Genomic DNA, 26,692 nt, shown 5'->3' with positions numbered 1-26,692 from the left:
AGAGTGATTCCGATCACGAAACGAGCTGCAAACTAGGAGACAATCCCCATTTTGAAGGATTGAGAGAAATAATAACCTCAGAATATTATTAATCCTTCGTAATAAGAAGAATGCAAATGAGTTTTATATAAGCAAACCATAACCTAGAGCTCATAATTTTATCTAATCCAATCTAATGTTAATATCTCAAATCTATTTTTCTAAGATATGATATATATTATAATCCTAATATAATTCTAGATGACATATATATTAATTAATTTCAATACATTTCTACAGTTTAAGAACAAGTTAGGGAAAAATAAGAGGTTAAATTGTTGAGTCGGTTAGAATACACGTGGAAGGGAATTTTTATATCACCCATATATGCATATATATGTTGTATGTTTTTGTCAATATAAATTAGACTTATAAACAATGTGCGTGTTTATATCATTCATTATGTGACTCAGTTTAAGAAGACATGCAATAAATATAAATTTTTTAAAAAAATTGCATGAGGCCTAAGAAAACTCACATGATTTTGTGACTTGCGAATTGTTCTATTTGTACTAGGTTAATAAGTTTTATTTTCAAGTTGTGTTACTCTTTTGTTTAGAATATTTTTAGGATAAAACCTAATTTAAACATGAATTTTATATTAGTCAATATTCAATATGATTCTAAATATGAATGGCTTGCTATTACACAAACTAATAACGTCTGGGAGTTAAATTTTCAAAAAAAACCTGAGAAATCTTTTTAAATAAAAATATATTTTTTGTCTTTTCCTTTTAATTTTAAGATCTCACAACTCATAGGGCTTACAGAATTTTTTGGGTATAACTTAGAGTATTATAAGTCATTTTTGTTTTAAAACTAATCCCTGTAAAAATGTTAAAGTTAAAAACCCTCCTAACAAATGTGCTTATCAAAATTCAAACTTATATTGGGGTTTTTTCCTTACAATCTTTACAGAATGAGATCGCTTATTATTTTAATCAATAAATGGGATTATGGAAATTTAGCCTGTCTTTTTGTTGTCTAACAATTTTAAGGTTCATTTTCTGTTATTTTCCTTATTTTTGCAAGGTGAGGGAGAATTAATTTTTTTTTCAGTTTCCAAGGAAGATCGTCATGATGCCACGTGGAAGCAACAGCATCTATCTTATGTTCCTGTATGGCAGTCAGATTAATTAATCTCATAATCACTTTTTGTATTAACGCTAATACAAGAGGACAACTCCGTTCTCATAATCTAAGAGTATTGACCTTTACTGCCACACGCGCCAAAAAGGGCGTTTCGGTCTTTTGATTTTTCACAAGGCTTGACCGACACCAGCATCCCACTAAACTTTGTTCCTTAATTCGCTTATTTATTTTGACCTGCCTTAACTTACTCATTTAACATCTTCTGGTAAGTTCAAATAAATAAACGTAAAGCTGGCCAATAAACAAATAAGCGTAACATTAACTATTTATTTCCTACAATTTTTTTTAAAGAAAATGCCGGAAAAAAACAAATTTCAGCGAGATTATTTTCGTTGATGTCAGCGATGTTTGGCGCGTACGTGAGCAAACCAACAAACTGTCAGACCAATGAGAGAAGGCTCAAAGTGAGGCATAGAAGGAAAGATCAAAGATTAACGCTTTGAAACTGAAAGGAAGTGAGAGAGACTAGAGAAAGAGCAGGAGGCCAAACTGGGAGCAGGGACGCTGTCGTTCTCGCTTTCTCTCTCTTTCTGCGTGCTTGTGACTGTGTGTATGAGTCCAAAACTCCCAGGCAATCCAATCCGTTTCTCTCTCTAGTTCTCTGTTGAGACGGCCCCATTTGATCGGAGCCTCTCATTCCCTGTGCCCAATTACTGCGTAGTCGGTTCTCGTCCGGTTTGGTCTTGTCCGTACAATGGAGCGGTACGGCCGGGCGAGCGACGAGTCGCAGTCCGATCCGTCGCCGGAATGGACTGGAACCGGAGGCGAAACAGGGCTTGAAGGTGGGTGTGTAGGCTTCTGCATTCTGAATTCTGTTCCTTGTTTGACAGGATTTTGGGTCCTGGTATGGTGATTTGTGGGTTTAGTAGAATGCGGAGTGTCATATACTGAATTTGATCTTGATTTCACGAATGCAGAATCTATGCGGCAATTGGGATTGGTTGGTGGGGAATCGTATCCACAACGGCCCTATGAGGCAGATTGTATCCACTATTTGAAGACAGGGTTTTGTGGCTATGGCTCACGGTGTCGGTTCAATCATCCCCGTGACCGTGGCGCGGTAAGTTTGTTGTGGTTGATTACCGGACTGTTTTTAAGATTAAAGGACATCGTTTGGTTTTTGATGTGATCCATCGCTTCAGTTTGGTTTGATCTTTGTTATGACTCATGATCGGTACATAATATTTGAGCGCACGACTTCATAAAGCTTTTTGTTGCTGGGATTGCCTTCAGGCTGTGGCTTTTCAAGTTAGTGTTAGGATCATTACAAAATCAAATCAACTCGACTGAGACTAAAATGTTTGTATTTGATAGTGTGATTGGACCTTTAATAATTTGGTACATATATATGCTGTTTAGGTTATAGGAGCTTTGAGGACTGTTATGGAGTATCCAGAGCGAGTCGGCCAGCCTGTATGTCAGGTACTTTATCTGGTTCTGCTATACACTCTGGGAAAATATTATTAATAGTATTGCTTTTGCCATCGTCATTCATACTGGTTATACAAAATGTGATAATCAACAGTCATTTGTATATTCTAAGAGTAGAGTGAAGTTGAGTTATTATCTGCTTTGGCAGTCTTCAAAATTGATGGCTGGCCTTTAGTATTAATTTGATCTACTTACTTAAACTGCAGTATTATATGAGGACACGATCTTGCAAATATGGTGCTTCATGTAAGTACCACCATCCTAGGCAGGAAGGAGGAGTTGCTCCTGTTCCACTTAATTATTATGGATACCCAATGCGACCGGTTTGTATAACATTATGTTTAGCCCATACTTGTGTGTTTTCTTTAGATATTGGATGGATCGGTATTTTCTAACCATGGCAATAATTTGTCCCAAACTTACATTTTACAAATACAGGATGAGAAAGAGTGTTCGTATTATGTGAAAACAGGACAATGCAAGTTTGGCACAACTTGTAAGTTTCATCACCCACAGCCTGCTGGTGTTCAAGTTCCTGCGCCATTACCAGTTCCCCAAGCTTCAACTCTACCTGTACGAGTACCTTCACCATTCTATCCACATATGCAGCCTCCATCTGGTCCTTCATCACAACAATATGGTGTAATGGTTGCAAGACCACCTCTGCTACCAGGGTCATTAGTCCAAAATCCTTACGGGCCTGTGGTCATGTCCCCTGTCCCTTTTTCAGGCTGGAATCCTTATCAGGTAGGTCAAGCTTTTCCTTTCACAGTTTCGACAGATTACATTGCATTTGTTGATGGCAATGCCCTTTAACACTTTACACAGGCTCATACAAGCCCAGCAGTTCCTTCTAGTACTCCCTCTAATGTTGGCTCAACGCACCTTTATGGAAATACCCAGCTACCTTCACCCGCACCTCCCTATACTGCACTTTACCAGCCTTCGGGTTCCTCATTTGGCCCCTTGAGCACCAGTCAGAGAGAACAGCATTCATTTCCAGAAAGACCTGGTCAACCAGAATGTCAGCATTACATGAGAACAGGGGAGTGTAGATTTGGTCCTTCCTGCAGATATCATCATCCACCTGAATTGATTATACCAAATGTGAATGTGGTCCTTAGTCCTGTTGGTCTTCCTATGCGCCCGGTAACTACCAACCCTCAACCCTTCTTTTATGATGCCTTGGGATATGAACTTGATATTCCATCTTCTCTCTCCATCTGGCTAAAACTTTAGTATCATTGACCAGTTATTAAAATTTGTATACATCTCTTTAAAATCCTCCATTGTTGATATACCTTAACATGTATTTCAACTTTTTAATCATGAAAGCCTGAAAGTTTGTGTTACTTGTTGATGTGGTAACTTGTAAGATGATACTGAGTTATGGCTAAGATACATAAAATTGATTGATGCTCTTTTGTATTTTGTTTCCACGCTATGTTTCAGTTAAGTTCTTCTATAACACTGCTGGGGAATTCCTTCATTAATGTATAAATATGAAGGGATATTGTTTTACCTTGTCAAGAACTTCTGACGGTCATTTCTTACATATTTCTTATTCTTGGGTCAATTAATTGTTTCTTCTTGTCGTTGACCTTCAACCGGTTACAGTTCTTTGTATTTTTTGTTTTATCACTATCTGCTAAACTATAGAGATTCTTTCTGATATTTATTGAAGGGATTTAGCTCCTCTAAAGTGCAAGGTGCATTTAAGAAAATATAAGTGTAGGCAGGCGACCTTTGATGAGATCATTAAAAGCTCACACAACTTCTCTATTTGTTCAAATAAAATATAGTTCTTCTCAGTAGCTTGCCTTCATAAGATATCATCAAGCTTTTGTACTTATGCATGGTGTCGATAATTGGGTTGCAATCTTATGCTACCTCTTTGTTTTTTTGTATCTGTATGATCAACTCATACTTCTGATGTTTTTATGCTGATGTTTCACTAAACTATAGACTGTAAATGTCATGCAAAGGTCAAGGTCTTGCTTGCTCATTGTCAGATGATGAGCCTAAGCTCAAAAAATCTGTAAACCTTTTAACATATAAGCCAACATGTAGAATATCTGCTTTTAGATATAATTATCTCTAACATGAGTATATAAATGAAAATGTTATCAAAACTTTGTGTTCTCTGTTTTGATTTCCTTGAGGCTTAGCACATCATCCTCTGCATTAATTCTAAGGATGCCAAAACCAAGTATGCTGTATTGTTGTTGTAAATTTTAATTGTCTTCTCATTTCTATTCAAGAGTTCTCAGAATTGTAGGGGATCTGAATTGAATTATTTTCTATTGCCAAAGGATTTGATTTTTTAGTGTCTTGGACTAAAAATAGGGTTGTCTTAGGCTTTTTTTCCCCCCCCAACATTTCAATATGTAGATTAGTTTGGCTTTTCTTTTCCTTTTGCTTTGGTAGTGTCAGTTTGGCCCTTTAGCAAACTGCTTACGTGACTATTGGCATGATGACTGGTTTTGGCTTTAAGAATGCATTTAAGAACATTATGCTGATAATTCTATTCTGGAATTTGTTTGATTCTTTCTTATGAATGTCTTCTATCAATTCCTCTCGTTTTACATGGGACTTGTTTACCTTCAAATGTCTTGGGCAAGCTTTTGGATTCCTCACACTTGGATTGTGTTCATTATGTTTTTAACTTTGCTGTTCTTTTTTGTAACTGTGTTTTGACTCAAACAAAATCTTTATTAGATTTAAGATAATATGTTTTACTGACAACTTTTCCTCGACAATTGGTAGAATTATACTTAATGAGAAAAGATAGATATTGGAGCCAGTAATTGAGGTGCATTTAGGCGAGTGAAGGAGCTGAAGTAGCCGTCAGATTATGAAGGATTTAGTGACTTGGACGTTGTTATTTTCATATGTGAGTAAATGCTGATAAATAAAATTTTACAGGCTGAATCCGAACCTGTTGAAATGCAAACATAGTTGATTAGTCGAATAAAAAACTGCACCTTGTTTTACATTTTTGGAGGCTGGGATGAGATATAAGTTTTAGCATCCTTAACAGTCTAGACTCAGCTGTTTCATTTTCCCTTGCAGACTGTCAGAGTCTAAGCTGATTTTGTCTCAAATTGCACAGGTGCTTTACTTCTGTTTAATTGTTTTTACTAGTGCTAGAGTCTGCTCTCATGTGGCATATAATAAAAGTTCCTTTTATGCGTGTATCATAGAAAGTTATATCATGAAATGCCCTTAAGGTTTGTGCAGAAAGTTAAATGTGTATTAAATTATTCATTTGGCTGCTTTATTACGTGCCTAGCCTTTCATCTCATGTCAATGCTTGATAATCAGGGCGCACCACCTTGCATCCATTATGAGCAGCGAGGGGTATGTAAGTTTGGTCCTGCATGCAAGTTTGATCATCCTATGGGAGCACTGACTTACAGTCCATCTGCTTCTTCCCTTGTTAATGTGCCTGTTGTATCCATTCCTGTGGGTTCATCCATCAGTACTCCTGCACGATCATCCTCGTCATCAGAGCTGCGGCCTGAACTCAGCCCTGGTTCAAGCATGGAGCATGGATCATTCAGAATATCTTCATCAATGAGCACATCCACTGGATCAGCAGGCTTGGCTTTGTCATCTGGTGGAACTGTTTCTCAGTCAAATACTCAAACATCCACCCAAAGTTCTGTTCCGGTAGTGACTTCCACGATCACGACAACAAGCAGCACTGTTTCTCATACCCCAAGCTAAGCAATGTGAATGCATACCTTCATTTTTACTCCTTTTTTTTAATCCCAATTCTTAAAGGGGACATCATTATTCAAGGGATTCCTCAGATAGGTTTTGTTTTTCAGCTATCCCTGTTCCACAGGTCTAGAACACATCAGCACCTCTTGTCTCTTGGTTGATAATCTTATAGTATTTTTCATGGCCATCCAATTGATCTTGAATAAACCATGGCCAACCTTGAGAATTTTAGTAGCATCCCATACAGGCCACCTTGCTTTCAATCTTGAGGAACTGCATCCACAACTCCAGTTGTCTGGAGTTTTTTGAGCTTATTTATGCTTCACTTGTCTTTGATATGAGGCTTCTGCCCACACTCTCTTTGATTATGTGTTTATGTTTCTTCCCCAAAACCCTTCTTTCACTCTGGGAACCTTTTTCATTTTCCAATTCTTTTGGAAGTGGAAGGTTTTGTTCTTGTTCCCACGATTCCATCTCTTTTGTCTAGGGTTTAGGTGAAGAAAAATAATCAGGACTCAGGAGACTACAACGAGGCTTCACGTTGCTATTTTAGACAGATCCACAGTGATGTGTTGAACAATGACATGCTTCATTTGGGATTTAAATCATTACCAAATACATATATAAGGGGGAAGTAAGAGATTACACTAGAACCGACACTTTTGAATCTGTAATAAATTTTGCTTTCTCCTTGATATCGTTGTACTTGATCAAGCATTCACATGAGGTTAGAGGAATTGTTCTTCATTTGCCCCCTTCTCATTTGTCCAAAAATAATGGTTCGAAATTGAGGGTATTAAATATAAACAATCCAAATTTTTTGAAGGCTTGTTGGAAGTTTATACATCATATTTTCTTCAGAACTTTTTGAAAGGAAAAGGTTGCAAAAGTATATCTTTTAATTCTCTAATTTTGTATAAAGCTTCAGTTTATTCGTTTAATTTTAAAAAGTATCTTTTGGTCTTTTTATCTTAATGCTGTTAGTTTCAAATAATATTTTTTTATAACAATTATTATCTTCGTGAAAATTATGTTTAATATGTCAGTATTTGAAAGTATTTTATTAATATTTAAAATTTCAATGTCAGTATTTTTGAACATGAGAGTTACAAAATTTCGGAGACATTTTATAAAATTAAAAAATTAAAGTAAAACTTCATGTAAAGTTAAAAGATTAAATGTGATTTTATTAGAGGAAGACAATTCTAATCCCCTTCATTATTATATTTTTGTGCTCTCATGACATATCAAATAAATTATCTCACTAAAAAAAAAAAATTATCTCATTTCACCAAATATCATATTTATTTTTATTTTCATTCTCCCTCCTACCAAAAACATTTCACTAACCGAATGAGGCCACTTGGTTTCAACTTTCAGAATTCCAAAAGTTCTTTTACGGACCCAAACGTAACAGCATGCTTGCTTGGTTTTTTCAGACCGTTTAAAAAAAAAAAAAAAGGTTTATTTTTACTTTTTTTTTTCCTTTGTTTGAGCTTTTTAAAAAATTCTGACAGCTGAGAAAATCCCTCATTTTTTTGATGCACGAAAGACCCCCTCATTTCTAATACACAAAATAGATCGATGATTCATTGGGACTCGTGATTAAGAATGGCGTGAGTTTATTAAATAATCATGATCAATACCATACGTTCAAATAAGTTTAACAAACGAACAAATCAATGGTTGGTATTATATTGATTCCATGAAAAATGTCTATATTTACCATCGTTATTTTATTCTAGCATTATTTTAAAGTATATTTAAGTTTTTTTCTTATATTAAATTAACCAATGTAAATGAATAAAAAGCATTTGTTACTTTAGATATCCGTATCTAATCTAAAAAAAAATCTATCAAATGCGGCAAATTAGATTGCTTCCAAATCATTAAACCACATATCAATTTTTTTTCCAAAAAAAATTATATGACTCAGGATAGACCCACCTAATTTTATATTATATTGAACGTTGAAAAAAAAATCCTAGAAATTAGAAAAGGGCAAGTTGTGGTGAGAGCAATTTAGTTGGGGTCATGTGAGGGAGGAGCTTGGGTTTTGGGAAAAGAAGAGATAACTGAAAAGAGACAAACTTTGAATTGAACCAAAAAGTGCAAGTGATTGATTAACACTAAACAAGTTGTTCAACGTGGTTTGGTTTATGTTTTTTTTTTTCAAACTCCTATGGAAAACATTATTATCTTTTTCCCTAAATTCCGGACCACCTTTAATTTACATACATTCTTCCACTATGTGTGTCCCTTATTTCCAATTTCTTTGTTACAAAATTAAAAAGGGGGAAAAAGAGAGAGCTTCCTCCTAAGTTGTCTTATAGTGGAAGAAAAAAAACTCTTATTAGTTGAGCAAATCAATATATGCTTTGTCTTATGCTTGGATTTATTAATAATTTACATAAATTAAACAAATCAATTAATTAATTAGTCATAAGAGATAATATGATTAGCTATGAGTTTATTCAGTTAGTTTAGGAATATTAAAGCAAATGACATTTAGAAAAAAAAAACTCATATTTAATGACTGATTGTGTTTCGAACAGAATTGTTTTCAATAAAAATATAGAAAGATGCATGTGAACAATAAAAAAAAATTATCAAACTTTAGACAAAAAATTTTATATTAATAACTATAAAAAGAAGTTTTTATTACAACAAGAGGAGAAAATATAATTTATGAGAAATAATATTATTCATATATTATAAATAGCAGGAATTGATTGGATCGCATTTCAATTTCTAAAGTATTTTGTCAAAGTCTAATTCCAAACCAATCAAATAAAAGGCAGATGTTGCCAAATACTTGAAGATGCTGCCTTTAGTCATTCTTTCCTTTTCGAACCCTTCCATGTTAAGGATGGAAGTTTCATCCTACTTAATGACAACCTCGTCTTAGATTTGATTTTTCAGTTAAATATTTTTTATTTCTACTCCTCCGGTCCTTATTATAAGACCCAATTTAACTTTTTATTTGGTCCTAATTATAAGACCCTAATCTATTTTGTCTCTTATATTTATGCATTTTTTCCAAGATAATCCTTCTAATAATGATAGTTTTAGCCAATATACTTAATTAGCAAGGATATTTTAGGAATGACAACACTTATTTATTATGAATAACCAACTTAACTTACTTCCTTAATCTCCCCAAATAAGTCAATTGGGTCTTATAATTAGGACCGGAGGAGTATTATATTAGAAATTTGAATATTATTGTTCACTGAATTAGTCTAGAATTAAAGTAAAGTGACTAAAATAATGATAGTTGATTGGATTCAAACGAAAAAAACAATCTTTGAAACATTGGCTCGATCCATAATTTTTATAAAACCATCGCCGAGTTCCTCATATCATATGAACTCTAGAAAATAAGTGGCCCTATTTTTTTAAAAAAAATCATGGAATGAAAATAATTTCAAACATTAATTTATTTTTAAAAATGAAATTAAAATATAAAATTTAGTGTGATAAGATTAAAAATAAAAAATCTTGATGTATTCTTGTAAAACATCATGGTACTAATTAGAAGCATTAAGATATAAATATTTTTTATGATCGATGTATAAAATATTTATGGATCTGACACATTGCTATCTTTCTGCTTGTGAAGGTGTTTAGTGGAAGAGTCAAGGGTCTTGGATTCAAAAGTAGTAATCCATTTTTTAATTCTTAATAAAATAAGATGATAAATTAATCTCAAACGTATGTGGTCTAATTGAATCATTGTGATATATATGTCCCTTGCTTTAGGGCCTCCTACTTTTTTAAAATTAAAGTTTCACTATTTACCTTTATCATCACGTGATTTGGACAAGTACAAAAAATTTTGTACATATTACTTAAATATATTGCTGTAAGGCTATGGTTGAAATTAATCTGAAATTAAACATGGTTAGTTGAACAACTTTATGATGAAAACTTGCTTGGCGAAAGATAAAAGCTTGAATTTAAAATTATACGCTAGTTATAATTTATCATTGCTGTTGCATCAAATAAATTTTAATCCTTAATTAGTATCATAGTATCATTCCCGGCTTAGTTTTAGCTGGAGTATTATAAAATAGAGTGTGATTTATTTATCTTGTTAAAATTTCAAATCTGTGAATTATTTAGAATGAAATTAAAACTTCGAAATGTCTGAATAATATGTGTTTTTCCATTTAAACATCTTTAAATTATACTATCCTTTTTCCCATGCTTATTATGAAATACTTTATAAAAGAAATAGAAGTGCTTATTATAAGTCACTAGGTGTAGTATTAAGTATATTTTTCAAAATTTCTCTTATTTAAAATCTCATTATTAATTTGCGAGTCCTAATATAACTTTTTGAATATATTTTATGATACTAAATGTGGTAAATTTAAAAGTTTATTATTTTTGAACAAAATCAATGATCTAATCACCTTTTTATTTTAATAAACTGGTTAAAAATATCTTATAACAAGAATAAAAAGCAGAGTAAACTCCAAGTTATTAAAAAGGTTTGAATTAATAAGTGTGGAACTGCTTCCAACATGACGGTGGTATTGTGGGGCGGTTCGGTTTAAGGCACTCACTTTGATAAATGGGGTCTAGGCTTCTTGATTAGCCTTTTGACTGAAATGGCTCTGGGATATTCAAATATATGTTAGGAATATATTGCAAATAATTAATTCTAAGATCTAATTTTTTTAAATAGATTTTTTTTAATAAAATTTTTTTTGAGTTTGTCTGAACATATAATACATTATTACCTATTTTACCTCTAATTTAATACATTTAATATATTTTTTAATTTATCTCACTATTATTCTTTCACATTTACTCATTTATATATAAGGTATATTTTTTAAAAAATTATATTTACTACATAGTAATTGCTTTTAACTAATTTTAACTGTTTTCTTAAATCGCGTAATTCAGTTAAAAGGATCTTATAATAAGGAACATGAGAGTAGTTCTTGTTTTTTTTTCCATGTTTGTGATGCGTGAAATAATAAATAATAATTTGTAATATTAAATATCAGTATTATAAAATCTATCATTTTCTTTTTTGACAGCACATAAAAACTATTCTCTTCACAGATTTTTAATGCATAAGTTATAAATATACGACTTATTTTTTTAGAGTTTATACATATAAGACTTGCATCTAATTAGTATAATTTGTTCATATTTATAACAAAAATTTGAAAGTGTGTTACATAAATAAAATAACATAATCATAAGCTTCATTCTTAAGTTCTCAGATTGAGTAAACCATGGAGGGTTATCTTAACTGGTTAGGATTGTTCCAACTTAATTAAGGATCATAGGTTTTATTCTTTAGGCATCTAACAGAGGCAGGGATGGCAACCTCAGGAGTTCCTATCATGTCTTGATCCGATTGTAATTCCATAAGGATTGACCAGACACCGGATGGATAAGAAGAGAAAAAGGTTTTACATTGAATAGTGATCTTTCAATGAGATTTCACCATTTGAGAATTATATGTTTGAAGAGTGAAAACCATGGTCAACTGCTTCAACCAGTTATGCAATTATAAATAAAAGTTCAAATATGAAGCTTATAGGTGACAAATTAACAGCATTAGTATAATTTTACTAATGCATGCTTTCAGGGATAAATTTTTCTAGTATTTTTGCAATGCACAGGAGAGAGAAGACATTGATGAAATTGTTGGACAAAGGGAGTGTTTGGATAGAAACCAAATCATGATTTCAGAAGTGTTTTTACGGATTACGAAATAAATATGTGGAGGATGTTACCTCGTTTTGCGGAAAAGTGCTTCTGAAACCACAGTTTTGGAGCACCCAAACAGGCCTAAAATTAAGGTTTGATTAATTAGAGATGATCACTTTCTTAACTGCCCCCTTTGAAAATGATGAAGCAAACAAGAATTCCCAACGTAATGATTGATCTTGTTTCGCAAAAAACAAGGAATTCACATGTGCTTATTACGCACACAGCTAGTGAACTGGAGCTAGTGACAAGCCAAAAATGTAGTATCTTTAAATTCAAATGTTTTGAGACAACCTAGAAGCGTGTCTATAAATATATATATATATATATATATATATATATACATATACACACACATATATCAGACAAACTTTGCAGGTGTTTTGTTTTCCATTGCTTCTTCTGGTTTTTGTAACCAGTTTGCTTCCAGTTTTATCATGTTTCTTACTCTTCATGTTCTATTTATAGGACAGAGAAAAATATTTTTTTTATCATATTTATAGGACATTTTATTAAATTTTTAACATAAACATACTGTTTTGTTCTTCATTTATTATAATGTAGATAATTATCTTTTTTAAAAGATATATATTAAATAGGAGTAAAATTGAAAAGTTGTTATATTTTAATGAAGAGTTAATACATTTTAATGTTTTTTTTATTTGCATGAAATATACTAAAAGTGCCTTATAAATAAAATCAAAGGAGCATATAATTAAACATTCAAGTTCCAAAGCTTATGCTTCCAGTTTTATCATGTTTCAGATTGGGGATTAGCTAAGAATTCTAGATTAATCAAAAGGAATAATGAAGATCTATGTTTTGAGACACTTCTCAAGTGAGTTTTTCAACATGAAACTTATGCAATACTTCACCTGGTGATATTTATTTAACTTTTTTTTTTTCAAAAATCTCTATCAATTAGAACCATACGTGGATAGTCCTATTCGTAACGTCACCCTTTCAATAAAAAGTGTTAATGTTATGAATGTAAGTGCAAACTGAGATATCATCTCGAGAAAATAGTTCATTAAGTGAAAAAATTTTAAACTTATAAGCTCTAATTCTTAGATCAAACTCTTTGATATACAAAATTCATAACAAACTATGAAATAAGTGGTGCCAATTTTTTCTTTTTTTAAATCACTTTATACATATTTATTTCATATAGTACAAAATCATTTAAAATAAGTTACAAACAGCTTATTAGCTTATTTGATGGTTGGACATTGTTCCATTTTTACCGTTCTATCCATTTGATTACCACACCACCACATCAGCAGATCATGATATATATATATATATATATATATATATATATTTTTTTTTTTTGGGGGGAAAGTAAATGATACGGTCAACCTGAGTGTTATATTTTAAACTATTTTTCAATAATTGCTTTGTCTGAGTGGAGAAACCCATGAATAGAGTTTAACAAATCAAGTTTCAGGTAGTTTGTCAATGGACTTTGTCGTTTACACGTGACCCGATATGCACAAAGATTCAATCTTTGTAATAATTAGCCACTGTCACTTGTAAATTATTCATGGCGGTCCTATTAGCATTTCCTCTTATTAAATTAAATAATTAATCTCTCCTTGTACTCTTTACTATATCAAGAAAATTAAACACTCTTTTGATCTTCATTGGAAGTAGAGAGAATATTAGGAAGAGTCGTATAAATCCATGTAAAGACCTATGGTTTGAATCCTCCTAACATGGCTTGCAAGTAATATAATGAAAAGAATCTTTTATTTTTGATGAGGCATATGTAGAAATTATGTTATGTTATTATTTAAGTTCTAGTTAAATAAAATTGAGGATTCGAACTTTGTTAATAGGAAAAAAATGAATGTTAAGAGAAATATTCAAACTTGACCACTTAGGTCTAAATCAACAATTTTAAATGATGAACAGTTATATAAAAATGCATACTTTTCTTGTTTTATTTATAAGATGGAGATAATTTTCTTTTTATTTATAACCCACATCATTAAACTTTTTATATGAATATACAATTTTATCTTTTTATAAAAAGAGCAGAGGAAGATCGAGGAGTACGCTCAATGAGATCATTGAATGGATTAGCTAACAACCTATCTAAATATTTAATTATTAATAGAGTGCAATGACATCATATGATTCATATAGCCAATCCCATTTAGTAGAATAAGATTTACTGTTGTATACAATTATACCTTTCATTTATGATTATGTAAGCTATGCTCTACTATTAAGTTATTTCTGCTAACAACGGTGACGTGAAGCACTAGATTTTGTATAAAGTGTATTAAATATGAATATGGTTAAAAATTGATTAAATACGAAGACAAAATTTATAAGATTTAAGATTTTTCTTCATTTTAGTTAAGCATTTTGGAAGTTATTTATAAATATGATTGGAAGAGTGTTACATGTTTTTGTCAATTTATTGAGAAGGAAGAAATTAGAAAGATACAATCCCAAAAAAGTAGGTGGAAAACAGAAGAATGGTCTCCCAAGAAAGACATGCGCAAAAAAATGTACTTAACACACTCTTTATAAAGGCTTTCCATAGCTTCACCTTTCTCCCATACTCATCCCTTCACTGCTACTCACCTCTGCACTCCCATTCTCTTGCAGATTTCAACTCTCCCTTACATTATCTTGCCCATCTCATCTTTTTTCTCTGCCATTTTTGCAGCCATGCCAAGCTCCAGAGCCTCAGAGAACAAAACCCAGATGGGTTTGTGTCTTCTTCAAACCAACCCATCTTCTTCTAGTGAGAGAAGAGGGCGAAAAAAGCAAGGAGAAGCAGGAAGATTTCTGGGGGTGAGAAGACGACCTTGGGGAAGATATGCTGCAGAAATTAGAGACCCCGCAACTAAAGAAAGGCACTGGCTTGGGACTTTTGATACTGCTCAAGAAGCTGCTTTAGCTTATGACAGAGCTGCTTTGTCCATGAAAGGATGCCAAGCAAGAACCAACTTCGTATACACTACTGACAATACAACCTTTGACAATACTCTTCTTTGTCCCTTTGATGTTCAGCTTCAGTCACTCTTTAACACTACTCAGATGAAACAGTCAATCAACCAGAACAGGCCACCTCAGCTTTCTGAGACTTCCCAGATTGAGACTACTGCTGCATGTGATTCTTCTTCAGCTCAGGAGGCTGATAGCTTACTCTTCTTCTCCAATGGTGATTCTAAGTCAGGTTACTTGGAATGCATAGTTCCTGATGTCTGTTTCAGACCACCACCATCTTCTTCTAATGATAGCAACAGTTCAAACTCCATAAAGAACAATGGTGCCTTAATTCCCTGTGCCGATGCAAATGACCAAAAGATATCTCAAGAAGCTGTGAAGAACATGGCCTCAAGCTATGGAAATTTCACCTATCCAAATGAACTCGGGCAAGAAACATTCTGGGACTGGAGCTGCAGTGAACTTGCTGCTATATTTAACAGTCCATTAAAGGTTGAAGACACAGACACTTCAAGCTGCGGGATAATCTCTCAGGCTGCTGCAACTGCTCCATCAACCACTTATGCTCCATCACTTCCTTCATTTGATGTTGATTTGGCATACACACTCTTCTGATCAGCTCTGGTTGATCTTTTTATGTTGGAATAAATTAAAACCCTGGTTTGGCCAATATGATCTCAAGTTATCAGTTGTATCAGTTTACTACTTGGAAGTTAATTAGATATATCAGCTCTTGTAAGGGTCATATAGTATCAAATCTAAGTTGGAAACACAAGATCAAACTTTCAAGTGTAAAATGATATGCAAAAAATGGATCTTTGAAAGATTCAAGGGATACATTGGAACAAGATGAATATGGAAGTTTTACTGCCATACTTCAACCTAGTTGGGCCATTGGCTTTACCAGTTTGTGTACTTGCATGCACTTGAACCTTTTTGGTTGTAATATGGGATGGTCTAAGTCTAACCCTAGCATGCCTTTTTTATTCGTTCAATGTAATTACTTCACTGGAAGTTTAGAAAAAAGTTTAGAAAAAGTTTGCACTCTCAAATCAAGGGCAAGTCATTACTCAATTGTGTGAGTCATACCCTCACATACATTAATTAAATATTTTAAAATTATTGAGTGATAGCATGATAGAAAAATAATAGATCCTTCTTTTCGGCTGCTTGCCTTCACTTTTGGATACAATAAAGGCACAAGCACAGCATGTATTGGCTCACACCAGGTTTCTGTCCGCAATAAACAAAATAGGCATTGATTTTATTTATTTTAGAATAAGATTAATACAATAAAATTTATTTTTTAAAAAGTGCAAATATGCAAGAAATCTTTCGAAATGAACCAACTAACTGCATATGTAGTTGTATGGTGTTAAGTAATGAATAGAGCAAGATGATGATGATGATGTTTTGTATGTGCATGACTTGTATTTGCGAAATAACCATCCAGGAGACAGTATTTCCTCTACTTTCCTTTTCTTTTACTTAAAATGTTTCACTCCTGATCTGAACTATTTGATTAAATTTCAAAAATTTACCCTTAATACTAAATTACTAAAACTTGATTCGAATATTTCAAAACTATACTGAATAGTTCATTATTAAAATATTTCATTTTTTTTTTAATTTTTTCTATTGTAGATGTAAATTGTTTAGCTTGAAATGAGCTGCACTATTGTTATTAAAAATAAAATCATGTTATCCCATTCCACAGAATATATTGTGTGTTTATGAAGGTATATAAACCGTTAAACGGGAAAAATGGAGAGAGAGGGAAGGGGAAAGTAAGATGAATGTCCATGCCTAGTATGGACTATGGAAGGAAACAGGATGTGTGAGGACCCACCTGTGAGCAGTACGATCGAGAAGATGAAAACGAGGCAAGGGCGGAGGTGATAGGTTATGCAGGGAGCAAGTAAAGTAGAGTAGAGAAAGGCCACACTTTTCTGTGAACAGTGAAATAGAATCTGCAGAGTGCAGCTCTGCAGATCTTCATACCCAGGTTGTAACAGTATAACACCGTAGTGGTTGGAATTAGAAGCAACATATCACATCCCCAAGATTCAACCGACAAACATCCTGTGACCTTTTAGATCTGTTAATTTTAACATACAGGACTGAATTACAGTGAATCAGACTTCAAAAATTAAGTTACAATCAAATCAAAATTATAAGGATTGAGTTACATCAAATCAAGGTATAATGATTGAGTTACAAATGTGTCAAATTTATAGGGACCAAAAGATTAATTTTTCCTAAAAAATCTAAGTTGGCCTAAGATGCATTAAGATTGTAATCGTGATTTAATTCCAGAAATGAAACGTACTGTAGCCTCAGATTTATGGATGATATTAATGGGAAGACCTGGCTGGTTGAACGACATTATCAGGCAAATTTAACAATATATAGGGGCGTATTAGCTTGCCGGCTCGAACTGCATATAGTCCTTAAAAACTTAGGAGGGAACACTCAGACCCCGAGAAAGCACTCACAAAACATCATTAAAATGAAACATCACCAGAGAACAAAACAGCATAGTAATACTACTTCTAGGATATAAATGAATGTTATGAATAATGATTGGCTTAAGTAGAAATGATTCAAGTGAATTTAAGAGCTCGGACTTTATACATGAAAAAAAATCACATTAAGAAAGCTATTTCTTATGGGACTCAGCAATGCTTAAATCACAAAGTAATGTTACATCTCAATCCTGTCTCTATTATGATGACTTCTTGTGAAACTTCATCTTTAAGGAACACTCTAGCTTCGCCAAATCATTTACTCCAGCAGTCAGGAAATGAATGAGTGGCAGTGATTTATTTCAGTACATGTCAGAGGCTTCAACATACAATTTATTTCAGTGTATGTCAGACTCCGACATACAATATCTAGTCATAAGATTAAATCATCAATTACAGCTCCGTTGGTCCTATGACTGTATAAAACCAATTTAACCTCACAAGTGAGATGTACAATAGTATCTTAATCGTTTTCATATAATTTTTTGTCACTTAAGTTTGTCTTCGCTTGTGAGCTGTTGATAAAGAACTCAGCTTCCTTCTGAACTGTAGATATTTGAAATTGTGGTTGCGCCAAGAGCCAAGCTGCATCAAAAGGACAGACAGCCCATGAAGCCTAGCTTCTTAAGTCAGTTCTGCCACGAACTCATTATCTTCCATAGCTTCATTGCCTCTCTACACAAACTGCTGATCACAGTCAAATGAACATACTTCAATGATACCTACTCCACGGATTAAGATTTCATAAAGACCTAAATTAGCAGCAACTACCAACTAGAAACATTACATGACTTTATCTCTTGAGAAAAAGTTGACCAAACTGAGGTAAAATTTCTCAAGTTTTTGCTATTAGGTTCTTTATAAACACGGGACACGTGGAGAAAATTTTTTAGAATACCCCATCACGTGATATCAGGCCATGAAAAACATAAAAACACCTTGTTTTTACTAAACTGTTAGCACCCAAATGCACACTTGAGTTCTGTCCAAAAAAGAAAAAAAGTGGCATTGATGACATGCCAAGTGTGTAACTTAATATGGGGAACAGAAGATAAGAAAAGGTTACCATACGTCAATTTTCCTTTTACTTGCTCAATCTATATAAATATATACATATATAACATAAATTGTGTATGAAGACATGTGATGCATTTCAATTGCAAAAGTGCTATGAATTGAGATATTTGATTTGTATTAGGCTATGAGTTTTGTTGTATTGCGGCATAATATTTTTTTTTTTTTTTTTTAAATTAGTGGTCTAACTAAATGATTTTGTTTTAAATCTTTTCATGCCACACATGGGATGGATTTTTGGTTACGTATCAATGTAGCAGGTAAAAAAAAAAATACTATACTCTCAATAATATGAGAAACCAGGGAAACCAGTATCCTAAATTACAGTATAACCAAGTTGCATAACGATATAAAGAACAATGATGAGATAATGGTTATCCATACCTCCTTTAAAATTGCAGTACACATATTCAAGCAGCATCCAGATAGAGCAGAACTACTTCCATTCGGCCCATTTAGCTGAGTCTGTGGATCTCCTCTTCATTCTGGACGCACTGGACTTGTCATTAGAATCATGCCAAACCATCTCAATCTGCTAGATAGCATACAGAATCATATGGTCATTGCGACGCAATATACAAAATCTTCCCCAAGAGCTAACAAAAATTTTAAACTACAATTATATTTTTTTAAAAAACTAAACTGCAACATTTTGTTGCTTTGGATATGTTCTTTCCAAATTAATTATGAGAACGAAAAATGGCAGCGGTTGGAACTGGTATTTCTTTTAAGAAATCTGTGAATAAATTGAAAGCAAGTCATGATGATTAAATTCAATCAGTACAATAGCTATATGTTGATGTATTTGATGATTGTGCTAATAAGGATTACAATACAGAAAAGAGGATAAGAAACAAAGGATTACAATACAGAAAAGAGAATAAGAAACAAAGGACACACCTCTCCAACAATTACCGTGTCACCTTCCTTTACACCTTGTTTCATGAGAGACTTGTACACACCACAAGCATCAAGGACATGTTGAAATCTTCTCTCTGAATCAATATACCTACCAAACAGGCATGACAATTATCACAAGGTTTGCCATGAACAGGTACTGCAATTTCAGGCACATTACGATTCGTAATAAATGTCTGTCTAAGCACATCTTTAGTACCAAAATATCAACTATGAGAGAGTAGGCGGGATTTCCTTTCTTCATATTGTCTCATCTCACAATATTAAATGTGCATGTGCGTGCGCACACATTCAATCAATGTTTACCAAGCAGACAAAAACATTTACATATCTTATGTGTCATTTCAAGTTAAATGCACTCTTTGTTTTTCGGTGAATTGTTAAATGCACTCTACATAAGAGCAACTATCAACTTAGTTAATATTTTCCTCATTTGCTTTCGGACATAGCTAGGGTCTAACATTTTCTATATGCGCTCTGCAAAATGGAGTTTGGTCACCGGAGACAAGATATTTCTGGCAAAACTACGACTACAATAATAACGATCACCATCATCATAAAAAAAAAAAAAAAAAAATTTTGAAGGCAAAAAAGGGATATAAACAAAGAACATATAGTTAAGATTCAATGCACATGAAAAATAACATTATATCCACTTAATGGATTAAATTTCCTTACAGAGAATAGCAAGTGTGGGAAATGATGATCCTCTACAGAAAATGCTAGCTTATCCTCACATCTTCATAACACAGATCATATGATTCTGAGTCTTCCAGTCTACGGCCAATACTTGAAAACTTCAAAAATCCATGCAAGAAGCTCAAGGCAAGGATGGGGTAATAATGTCTCAGCTTAATCACATTTCATATGGTTCTGAGAACAAGTATATAATAAATGTGGACACATTTTCTACACGTCATTATGTTAAATAAGATTAGGAGTCAGACCCTTAACAATCATATGATGTTTAAGATGTCCTAGACATTGGATAATGAAGGGTAGTCATGATAGCAAATTGCATGCTGTTCACATGGAATACTCTTTAACCCACCTCCAATTTGTCATCTGAGAAAAACGTTGCAATCCAGATCCAACTACATGCCAAATATTTGTGCTGCTGTCATGAAAAACCTCAAAATCACTGATGGGTGCACTTCGCTCCTTTTCTACTGCTTGGGCTACATGGTTTAAGTTTACGATACCCCTTCCATCTGAAACAGATAGAAATTATTCACATGCTATGGCAAATTAAGTAATCAGAATTAACTGAAAATAGGACGAGAATTTTAAGAACAAAAGTGAATCAAATTCAGACCTTGGCATTCCTCTTTGGCCTCTTTATATTGGCATAGAAGCTCATAAGCAGCACAGATAACTTCATAAGTACCTTCCCTTTTCACAGCACTCATGGCAAAAGGTGTGATACCACGAGATTGTAGCTTTTCCCTAAAGGATGGCCACTTCTCATATGCTTCTGGAAGATCCATTTTGTTATAAGCAACCACATAAGGTTTCTCAGCAAGTTCAGGACTAAATAGTTCTAGCTCTAGACGAACTGCATCAAACTCTAGATCAGGCTGAGGTGAAGAGCCGTCAACAACATGCACCTAGAATACAATACAGATGCATATTGGTCAACAGTGAAAAATAGAATGGAAGAAAGAAGGGAAGATGAGAAAAATAAGCCAAAAGATATCAAATATGTCAGACTTGGAAAGACAAGAAGAAAAGAAAAGCAGAAGTCACTTAATTTCATAGTTTGTCAACGAATCAATATAACAGCTTAAAGTCTCATTTTGGGAGGCGAGTGCCACAACTCATAAGGAATAAAAGGTTTAAATTACCCACCGTCACTAACTTGGTTTATGTATTTGGAATCATGCGGCTGAATTCATTCAAGCTGGCTAATGGTTACTTGGACAAATATATCTAACATATGATTTACTCTTAAATGATCAGGTGTTGGTATGTGTTGCCAAAAGAAAAACTCCATACTATGTTCACGCCTGAAAGGTGCCTTGCTAGAGATTTCTTTATGAGGGATTCTTTCAGAAATGTCTAATGGTCATGAGAACTTTGAAAGTTTTCAATGCAATAGGAACTAAAACATGCTTACCAAGCACTAATTACATAATTTCACATTAAAAAAAAAAAAAAGCATCAAACATACTCTACATAGCTGGTCATGGTTTCATATAGTTAACCTGTTGATCAACCAAAACAACTGCAAATGTGCAATTTATTGTGGCTCAATTATAAAATCCTTGGCAGTGCCCAGTATTAACACTTAAGGGTCATTAAGAAAAGAAAATTTTGCAAAGATCAATCACATGAGTTTTATAAAGAAAAACGCAGAAAAGTTTCACAATTCACCAGTTTCAGGGGAGAAAGGATGCAGGGTCTATTGGTGAACATAGCTCCATGCTTTAAGATTGGTATGTCAATGGAACCACAAGAAGCAGAAGAGAACATACATGTAGTCGTCATGACCATGTGTACTTACCAGGGCAGAGCACCTTTCAGTGTGTCTTAGAAACTCATGACCTAAACCAAAACCTCGGTGTGCCCCTTCAAGTAGACCAGGGAGGTCTGCCACGACCATTGTTGAATCATAGTCAAAGGAAACAACGCCCAGATTAGGAAGCAGTGTTGTAAAAGGGTAATTTGCCACTGTTGGCTTGGCAGCACTGATCACACTCAAAAGTGTACTTTTCCCCGCATTTGGAACACCAACTATACCAACATCTGCAACCAGTTTCAGCTCTAACTCGAACCATCTGACCCAAAAAAGGGGGGGTTATTCTTAATAAATAAACACATGGGCTGAGATGCAGGAAAATAAATAAACAAATACATTTTATCATCACAACAAGCACCGGCAACTATACATGTCTTTTCTAATAGCACAACTACACACATTTTCATTTCAGATGCAAACAACAATACTTTTGAATGCGGTCAAGCCTCCTTTCCATATTACAAAGAGTTATGAGATGAGCCAGGAAGATAGTAGTCAGTTCTCCTAGCCCATAAGAGAACCGTTAACATGAACCACCCAACTCACCCAAACCATATATAAGTCTCTCACCCCATTCAAATAAATGACAATACTCTTCTCACGCATATTTGTTCACAAATCACATTGCATATTTCACAGTTGAAGGACTTCCACGTTGTCCTGCAATTGAAGGACTACAATTTGATTGATCCAAAATAATCTCATTAGCAGAATTAACAGAAGCAGAATGCAGACAACGACTATCAGATAAAACAGAATTTAATGAGAGCCAAAACAGCAGAGGGCAAGAAAACACAATTTAGGCCGGAGGAGAACTCACTTCTCTGGACCCTCTTCGCCATTCTCAGCAATCCTGGGGACCTTATTCGTCCCAGACTTAAACGATGCATTTCCTCTCCCACCTCTGCCACCTGGCAACAATAATGCTCTCTGCCCGGGATGTAGCAATTCCAATACCACTTCATCTTTTCCCGCCTCTCTTATCACTGTTCCTGGAGCCACCTTCACTACCACATCTTCTCCTTTAGCCCCACTTTGCATCCTTCCCTGTCCATGAGCTCCCCTTCCCGCCCGAAAATGCACACTATTCCGAAACGGCAAAAGTGAATTCATAGACCCATCAACTTCAATATAGACATTTCCTCCTCTCCCTCCATCGCCACCAGACGGGCCACCCAGTGGCACGTACTTCTCACGACGGAAAGCTACGACTCCATTTCCGCCATCCCCGGCCTTCACATATATTTTGGCACGGTCAAAACATCGCATAACAGCCGGCACACCCTTCTCCTTTATAGCTCCCCCCTCAAAAATGTCCTCAGCATCGTCGGATAAAGCGACATAGTCACCATTTTGAAACTCCAATAAATCAACCCCTCCGTCGTTGCTAGAAATGCTCGCATTTGGGCTACCCATAAAACCCAACTTTTCATCGTCGTCGTCGTCATCATCTTCTTCTTCTAGTTCTTCTCCGTCACCATATTCATATTCAGAATCATCATTGACTTCAAAAATTCCGAATTTCTTATAGTTTCTTCCCAAATTACCACGAACAACATCTTCATCAATGAGGTCATCTTCTTCCTCTTCGTCCAGCAGCTCATCAACTTCTTCCTTAATTGTTGCCGGGCTTGCCTCATAAAGCTTGACTTCCAATGAGGGAGCGGAGTATTCATAGTCATCCTTCGGAGGAAGACGAGTATAGGTGGTGGCTTCGCCGCCGGGAAGCATCACCGGCTCAGGCGGCGGTCTGTATGTGCCGATATGCTTCTTAAATTTAGGGCTGATCTTAGGGTTTCGGAACTGCTTTTTGTTAGTGCTTCTGCGAGGATTCTGAGTATTGGGTCGAGCTAGAGCTTTGGAGGAGAAGCACACCGACATTGAAGAAGCCATTTTCTGTGTCACTCTGGACAGGCACTGTGAGCCAGCGCTGCTTGTGAGGAGAACACTCAATAGCGAGGGAAATAGCGGCAAAAGTTCAACTGGATAAGGCGCCACGTGTCATGTCGTTAACCCAAAAGGCCGCGCCGTTGGACCCTACAGAAGCTAGATGGATCGTTTGCTTCTCTAGCCAATGAAAGGTATTCTATGGTAAATATCAGGAGACTAGATTTTGCAGAACTGACAATGGGAATGTCACAAGAAACTACATACTACTTTCTATTCTTAATAATATAAGAGTTAATTTAAATATTAGATTTAATCTTAAATAAAAATTTTGGTTCACTTTATTTTTTATCTTTTCTAAAAATTTCTTTATTGATTGTAAGTGTTTTTATCAAGAGATAATTCTAATAATCTAATGCATATGATTAAAAAGATAATTTAGAAAAACCAACACACATTTATAATAATTAACCAACTTAACTAATTTTTTTATATTTCCAAATTAGTTATTTAACTCTTATATTAAGGAATTGGTTAGTGTTAAAAGAAAAGCTATTTGATGATGTTAAGGAATCATTTGAAATGGCTTATAAAAAGCTTTTTAATGATAATTTACAGAGTATAAGATAAGTATGTGAGAGGAGCTTTGTCTCAATTTATATAAAAGGTACTTATATGTGCTTTTGAATGCTAACTCACAGAGTTTCTAAAGCTCGAACCTCATTAGAACCTCATTATAGAGCCCTAGAAATCACCTTCTGTTGGTTGAACAGCAATCTTACAGTCCTGTGCTTCGTACTGTGCATTTGCCAAATTTGTTTGGCGTCTGCCTTTCTTGATCAAGTCTATTTGATGGTTGAGTGAGGCGAGGCGAAAGCATAAGCCAAAACCTCTATGGCAAGCCCTCATGAATCATTTAGAAAGCCACACTCCCCGCCATCCTGAACTAAAAAGGAAAATTACACTCAGGTTTTACAGAAGACAATTAATTTCAAATAAGTCTCTAGAGATCCCGAAATGATTCCTAAATCTCCAGGGACCTTTGTGTAATTAATTATAATTGTGAAATTATCTATTTACCCTCATTAATTTGAATCCAATGTAATTCATTTACAACCTCAACAGTGACTATTGACAACTTGAGGAGAGGTGGTCAACAACTCGGCAATGCCCCTGGCATCCCACAGAGTGAGTTGTCAAGAGTACTATCGAGGTTGTCGACCACTTCTTCTCGGGTTGTTAATAGCTACTGTTGAAGTGGTAAATGAATTGTTACAAAAAATTAATAGGGGTAAATAAGTAATTTTACAATTATAAATAATTACACATAGGTCCCCGGAGACTTCAGAATCATTTGAAATTTTCAAGGACTTTTTTGAAATTAATTATCTTCTGTAGAATCTGAGGGTAATTTTCCCGAACTAAAATTCATGTTCATGATCCCAGTGTTTAAAGTTTAATGCCCCGGAAAAGGGTGGTTGTCCAACAGTCAAAAAGTATTGGTATTCGACAAGGGAATAGGTTAACTGTAAATGTAATATCGGAAAAGACATGAGCATATGTTATGACATGTTTTTATTTTGCCATGCTGTTATCTTATTTTAACTAAACCCAATGTAATTCATTTACAACCTCAACAGTGACTATTGACAACTTGAGGAGAGGTGGTCAACAACCTCGGCAATGCCCCTGGCATCCCACAGATGAGTGTCAAGAGCACTATCGAGGTTGTCGACCACTTCTTCTTGGGTTGTTAATAGCTACTGTTGAAGTGGCAAATGAATTGTTACAATAAAATTAATAGGGGTAAATAAGTAATTTTACAATTATAAATAATTACACATAGGTCCCCGGAGACTTCAGAATCATTTTGAAATTTTCAAGGACTTTTTTTAAATTAATTATCTTCTGTAGAATCTGAGGGTAATTTTCCCGAACTAAAATTCATGTTCATGATCCCAGTGTTAAAGTTTAATGCCCCGGTAAAAGGGTGGTTGTCCAACAGTCAAAAAGTATTGGTATTCGACAAGGGAATAGGTTAACTGTAAACGTAATATCGGAAAAGACATGAGCATATGTTATGACATGTTTTTATTTGCCATGCTGTTATCTTATTTTAACTAATTAGTACTTCTTCTTATTCTAATTATAAGACTCATTTGACTGATTTGGAAAGATAAAAAAACTTAATTAAATTAGTTATTTGTAATGAATATGTGTTGTTTTTTCTAAAATATCTTTGCTAATTAAGTTTGTTATCTAGACCTATCGTTATTAGAATGATTACTTTAGAAAAAAAACGTATAAATATGAAAGATAAAGTAGATTGAGATTTTATATTTAGAACTAAAATAAAGGTCAAACAAAGTCTTATATTAAAGATTGGAGGTAGTATATACATAGTAATATTTAAAGAAAACCATTACTAAATATCTTTTTGATTAAACGATTAAGAATATAGCTGAGAGTGAGATGAGATTGAAGAGTCAGAAAAAATCTAAAAGTATTGACAATAATATAAGGAAGAAGATAAGAAAAAAAATGCTTGATTAGATTATTTAATATTATTGTGTATTATTTTTGTAAATATATTATGTTTATTTTGTGTGCTAGTATTTATTTTATTTCAGTTTAGTATACCACTACTTACGTATAATATTTTTATTTAATTATTATTTTACTAATTCGATCGACGATTAGATCAATTTTAAACTATAAATAC

General features: G+C 34.0%; 3 protein-coding genes across 7 annotated transcripts; 2 read left to right on the top strand and 1 right to left on the bottom strand.

Moving 5' to 3' along the window:
- Window positions 1–1,712: 1,712 nt before the first annotated feature.
- Window positions 1,713–7,041, top strand: LOC114739903 (zinc finger CCCH domain-containing protein 34-like). The gene is made up of 7 exons (XM_028928006.1): window positions 1,713–1,973; window positions 2,109–2,251; window positions 2,551–2,613; window positions 2,829–2,945; window positions 3,061–3,369; window positions 3,451–3,771; window positions 5,947–7,041. Exons 1-7 carry the CDS (start codon window positions 1,886–1,888, stop codon window positions 6,349–6,351), a joined length of 1,446 nt encoding a protein of 481 aa, XP_028783839.1. The 5' UTR covers window positions 1,713–1,885; the 3' UTR covers window positions 6,352–7,041.
- Window positions 7,042–14,766: 7,725 nt separating this feature from the next.
- Window positions 14,767–15,909, top strand: LOC114739908 (ethylene-responsive transcription factor ERF086-like). The gene has a single exon (XM_028928012.1). It carries the CDS (start codon window positions 14,767–14,769, stop codon window positions 15,661–15,663), a length of 897 nt encoding a protein of 298 aa, XP_028783845.1. The 3' UTR covers window positions 15,664–15,909.
- Window positions 15,910–17,693: 1,784 nt separating this feature from the next.
- LOC114739906 (GTP-binding protein OBGC, chloroplastic) lies at window positions 17,694–23,997 on the bottom strand. 5 transcript variants are annotated; one of them, XM_028928008.1, is made up of 7 exons: window positions 22,904–23,997; window positions 22,069–22,342; window positions 20,881–21,172; window positions 20,617–20,776; window positions 19,548–19,656; window positions 19,032–19,179; window positions 17,694–18,260 (listed from the first exon to the last, which is right to left on the bottom strand). In XM_028928008.1, the coding sequence occupies exons 1-6, from the start codon at window positions 23,974–23,976 to the stop codon at window positions 19,084–19,086; spliced, it is 2,004 nt and encodes a 667-aa protein (XP_028783841.1). In that variant the 5' UTR covers window positions 23,977–23,997; the 3' UTR covers window positions 17,694–18,260; window positions 19,032–19,083. The 5 variants fall into 5 exon arrangements, with proteins under 5 accessions (XP_028783841.1, XP_028783840.1, XP_028783842.1 ...); XM_028928007.1 differs by having other exon boundaries at window positions 17,694–18,257; XM_028928009.1 differs by having other exon boundaries at window positions 17,694–18,248.
- Window positions 23,998–26,692: the final 2,695 nt, after the last annotated feature.

The sequence above is a fragment of the Neltuma alba genome, unplaced genomic scaffold, assembly GCF_004799145.2.
Source record: "Neltuma alba isolate B1F8T4 unplaced genomic scaffold, ASM479914v2 tig00002969_pilon, whole genome shotgun sequence".
Taxonomy (NCBI): Eukaryota; Viridiplantae; Streptophyta; class Magnoliopsida; order Fabales; family Fabaceae; genus Neltuma; species Neltuma alba.
The sequence above is the reverse complement of the archived record's forward strand: the minus strand, read 5'-3'. Positions and strand labels throughout refer to the sequence as shown.

What these genes read in the sequence shown, in the direction of transcription:
- LOC114739903 (XM_028928006.1), top strand. Translation starts at nt 1,886, where the DNA reads ATGGAGCGGTACGGCCGGGCGAGCGACGAGTCGCAGTCCGATCCGTCG. An exon ending in ATCCCCGTGACCGTGGCGCG is followed by an intron (nt 2,252 to 2,550) that starts GTAAGTTTGTTG and finishes TATGCTGTTTAG; the next exon opens with GTTATAGGAGCTTTGAGGAC. An exon ending in ATGGATACCCAATGCGACCG is followed by an intron (nt 2,946 to 3,060) that starts GTTTGTATAACA and finishes TTACAAATACAG; the next exon opens with GATGAGAAAGAGTGTTCGTA.
- LOC114739906 (XM_028928008.1), bottom strand. Translation starts at nt 23,976, where the DNA reads ATGGCTTCTTCAATGTCGGTGTGCTTCTCCTCCAAAGCTCTAGCTCGA. An exon ending in TCTCAGATGACAAATTGGAG is followed by an intron (nt 19,657 to 20,616) that starts GTGGGTTAAAGA and finishes CCTGTTTGGTAG; the next exon opens with GTATATTGATTCAGAGAGAA. An exon ending in ACACGGTAATTGTTGGAGAG is followed by an intron (nt 19,180 to 19,547) that starts GTGTGTCCTTTG and finishes GCTATCTAGCAG; the next exon opens with ATTGAGATGGTTTGGCATGA.
- LOC114739908 (XM_028928012.1), top strand. Translation starts at nt 14,767, where the DNA reads ATGCCAAGCTCCAGAGCCTCAGAGAACAAAACCCAGATGGGTTTGTGT.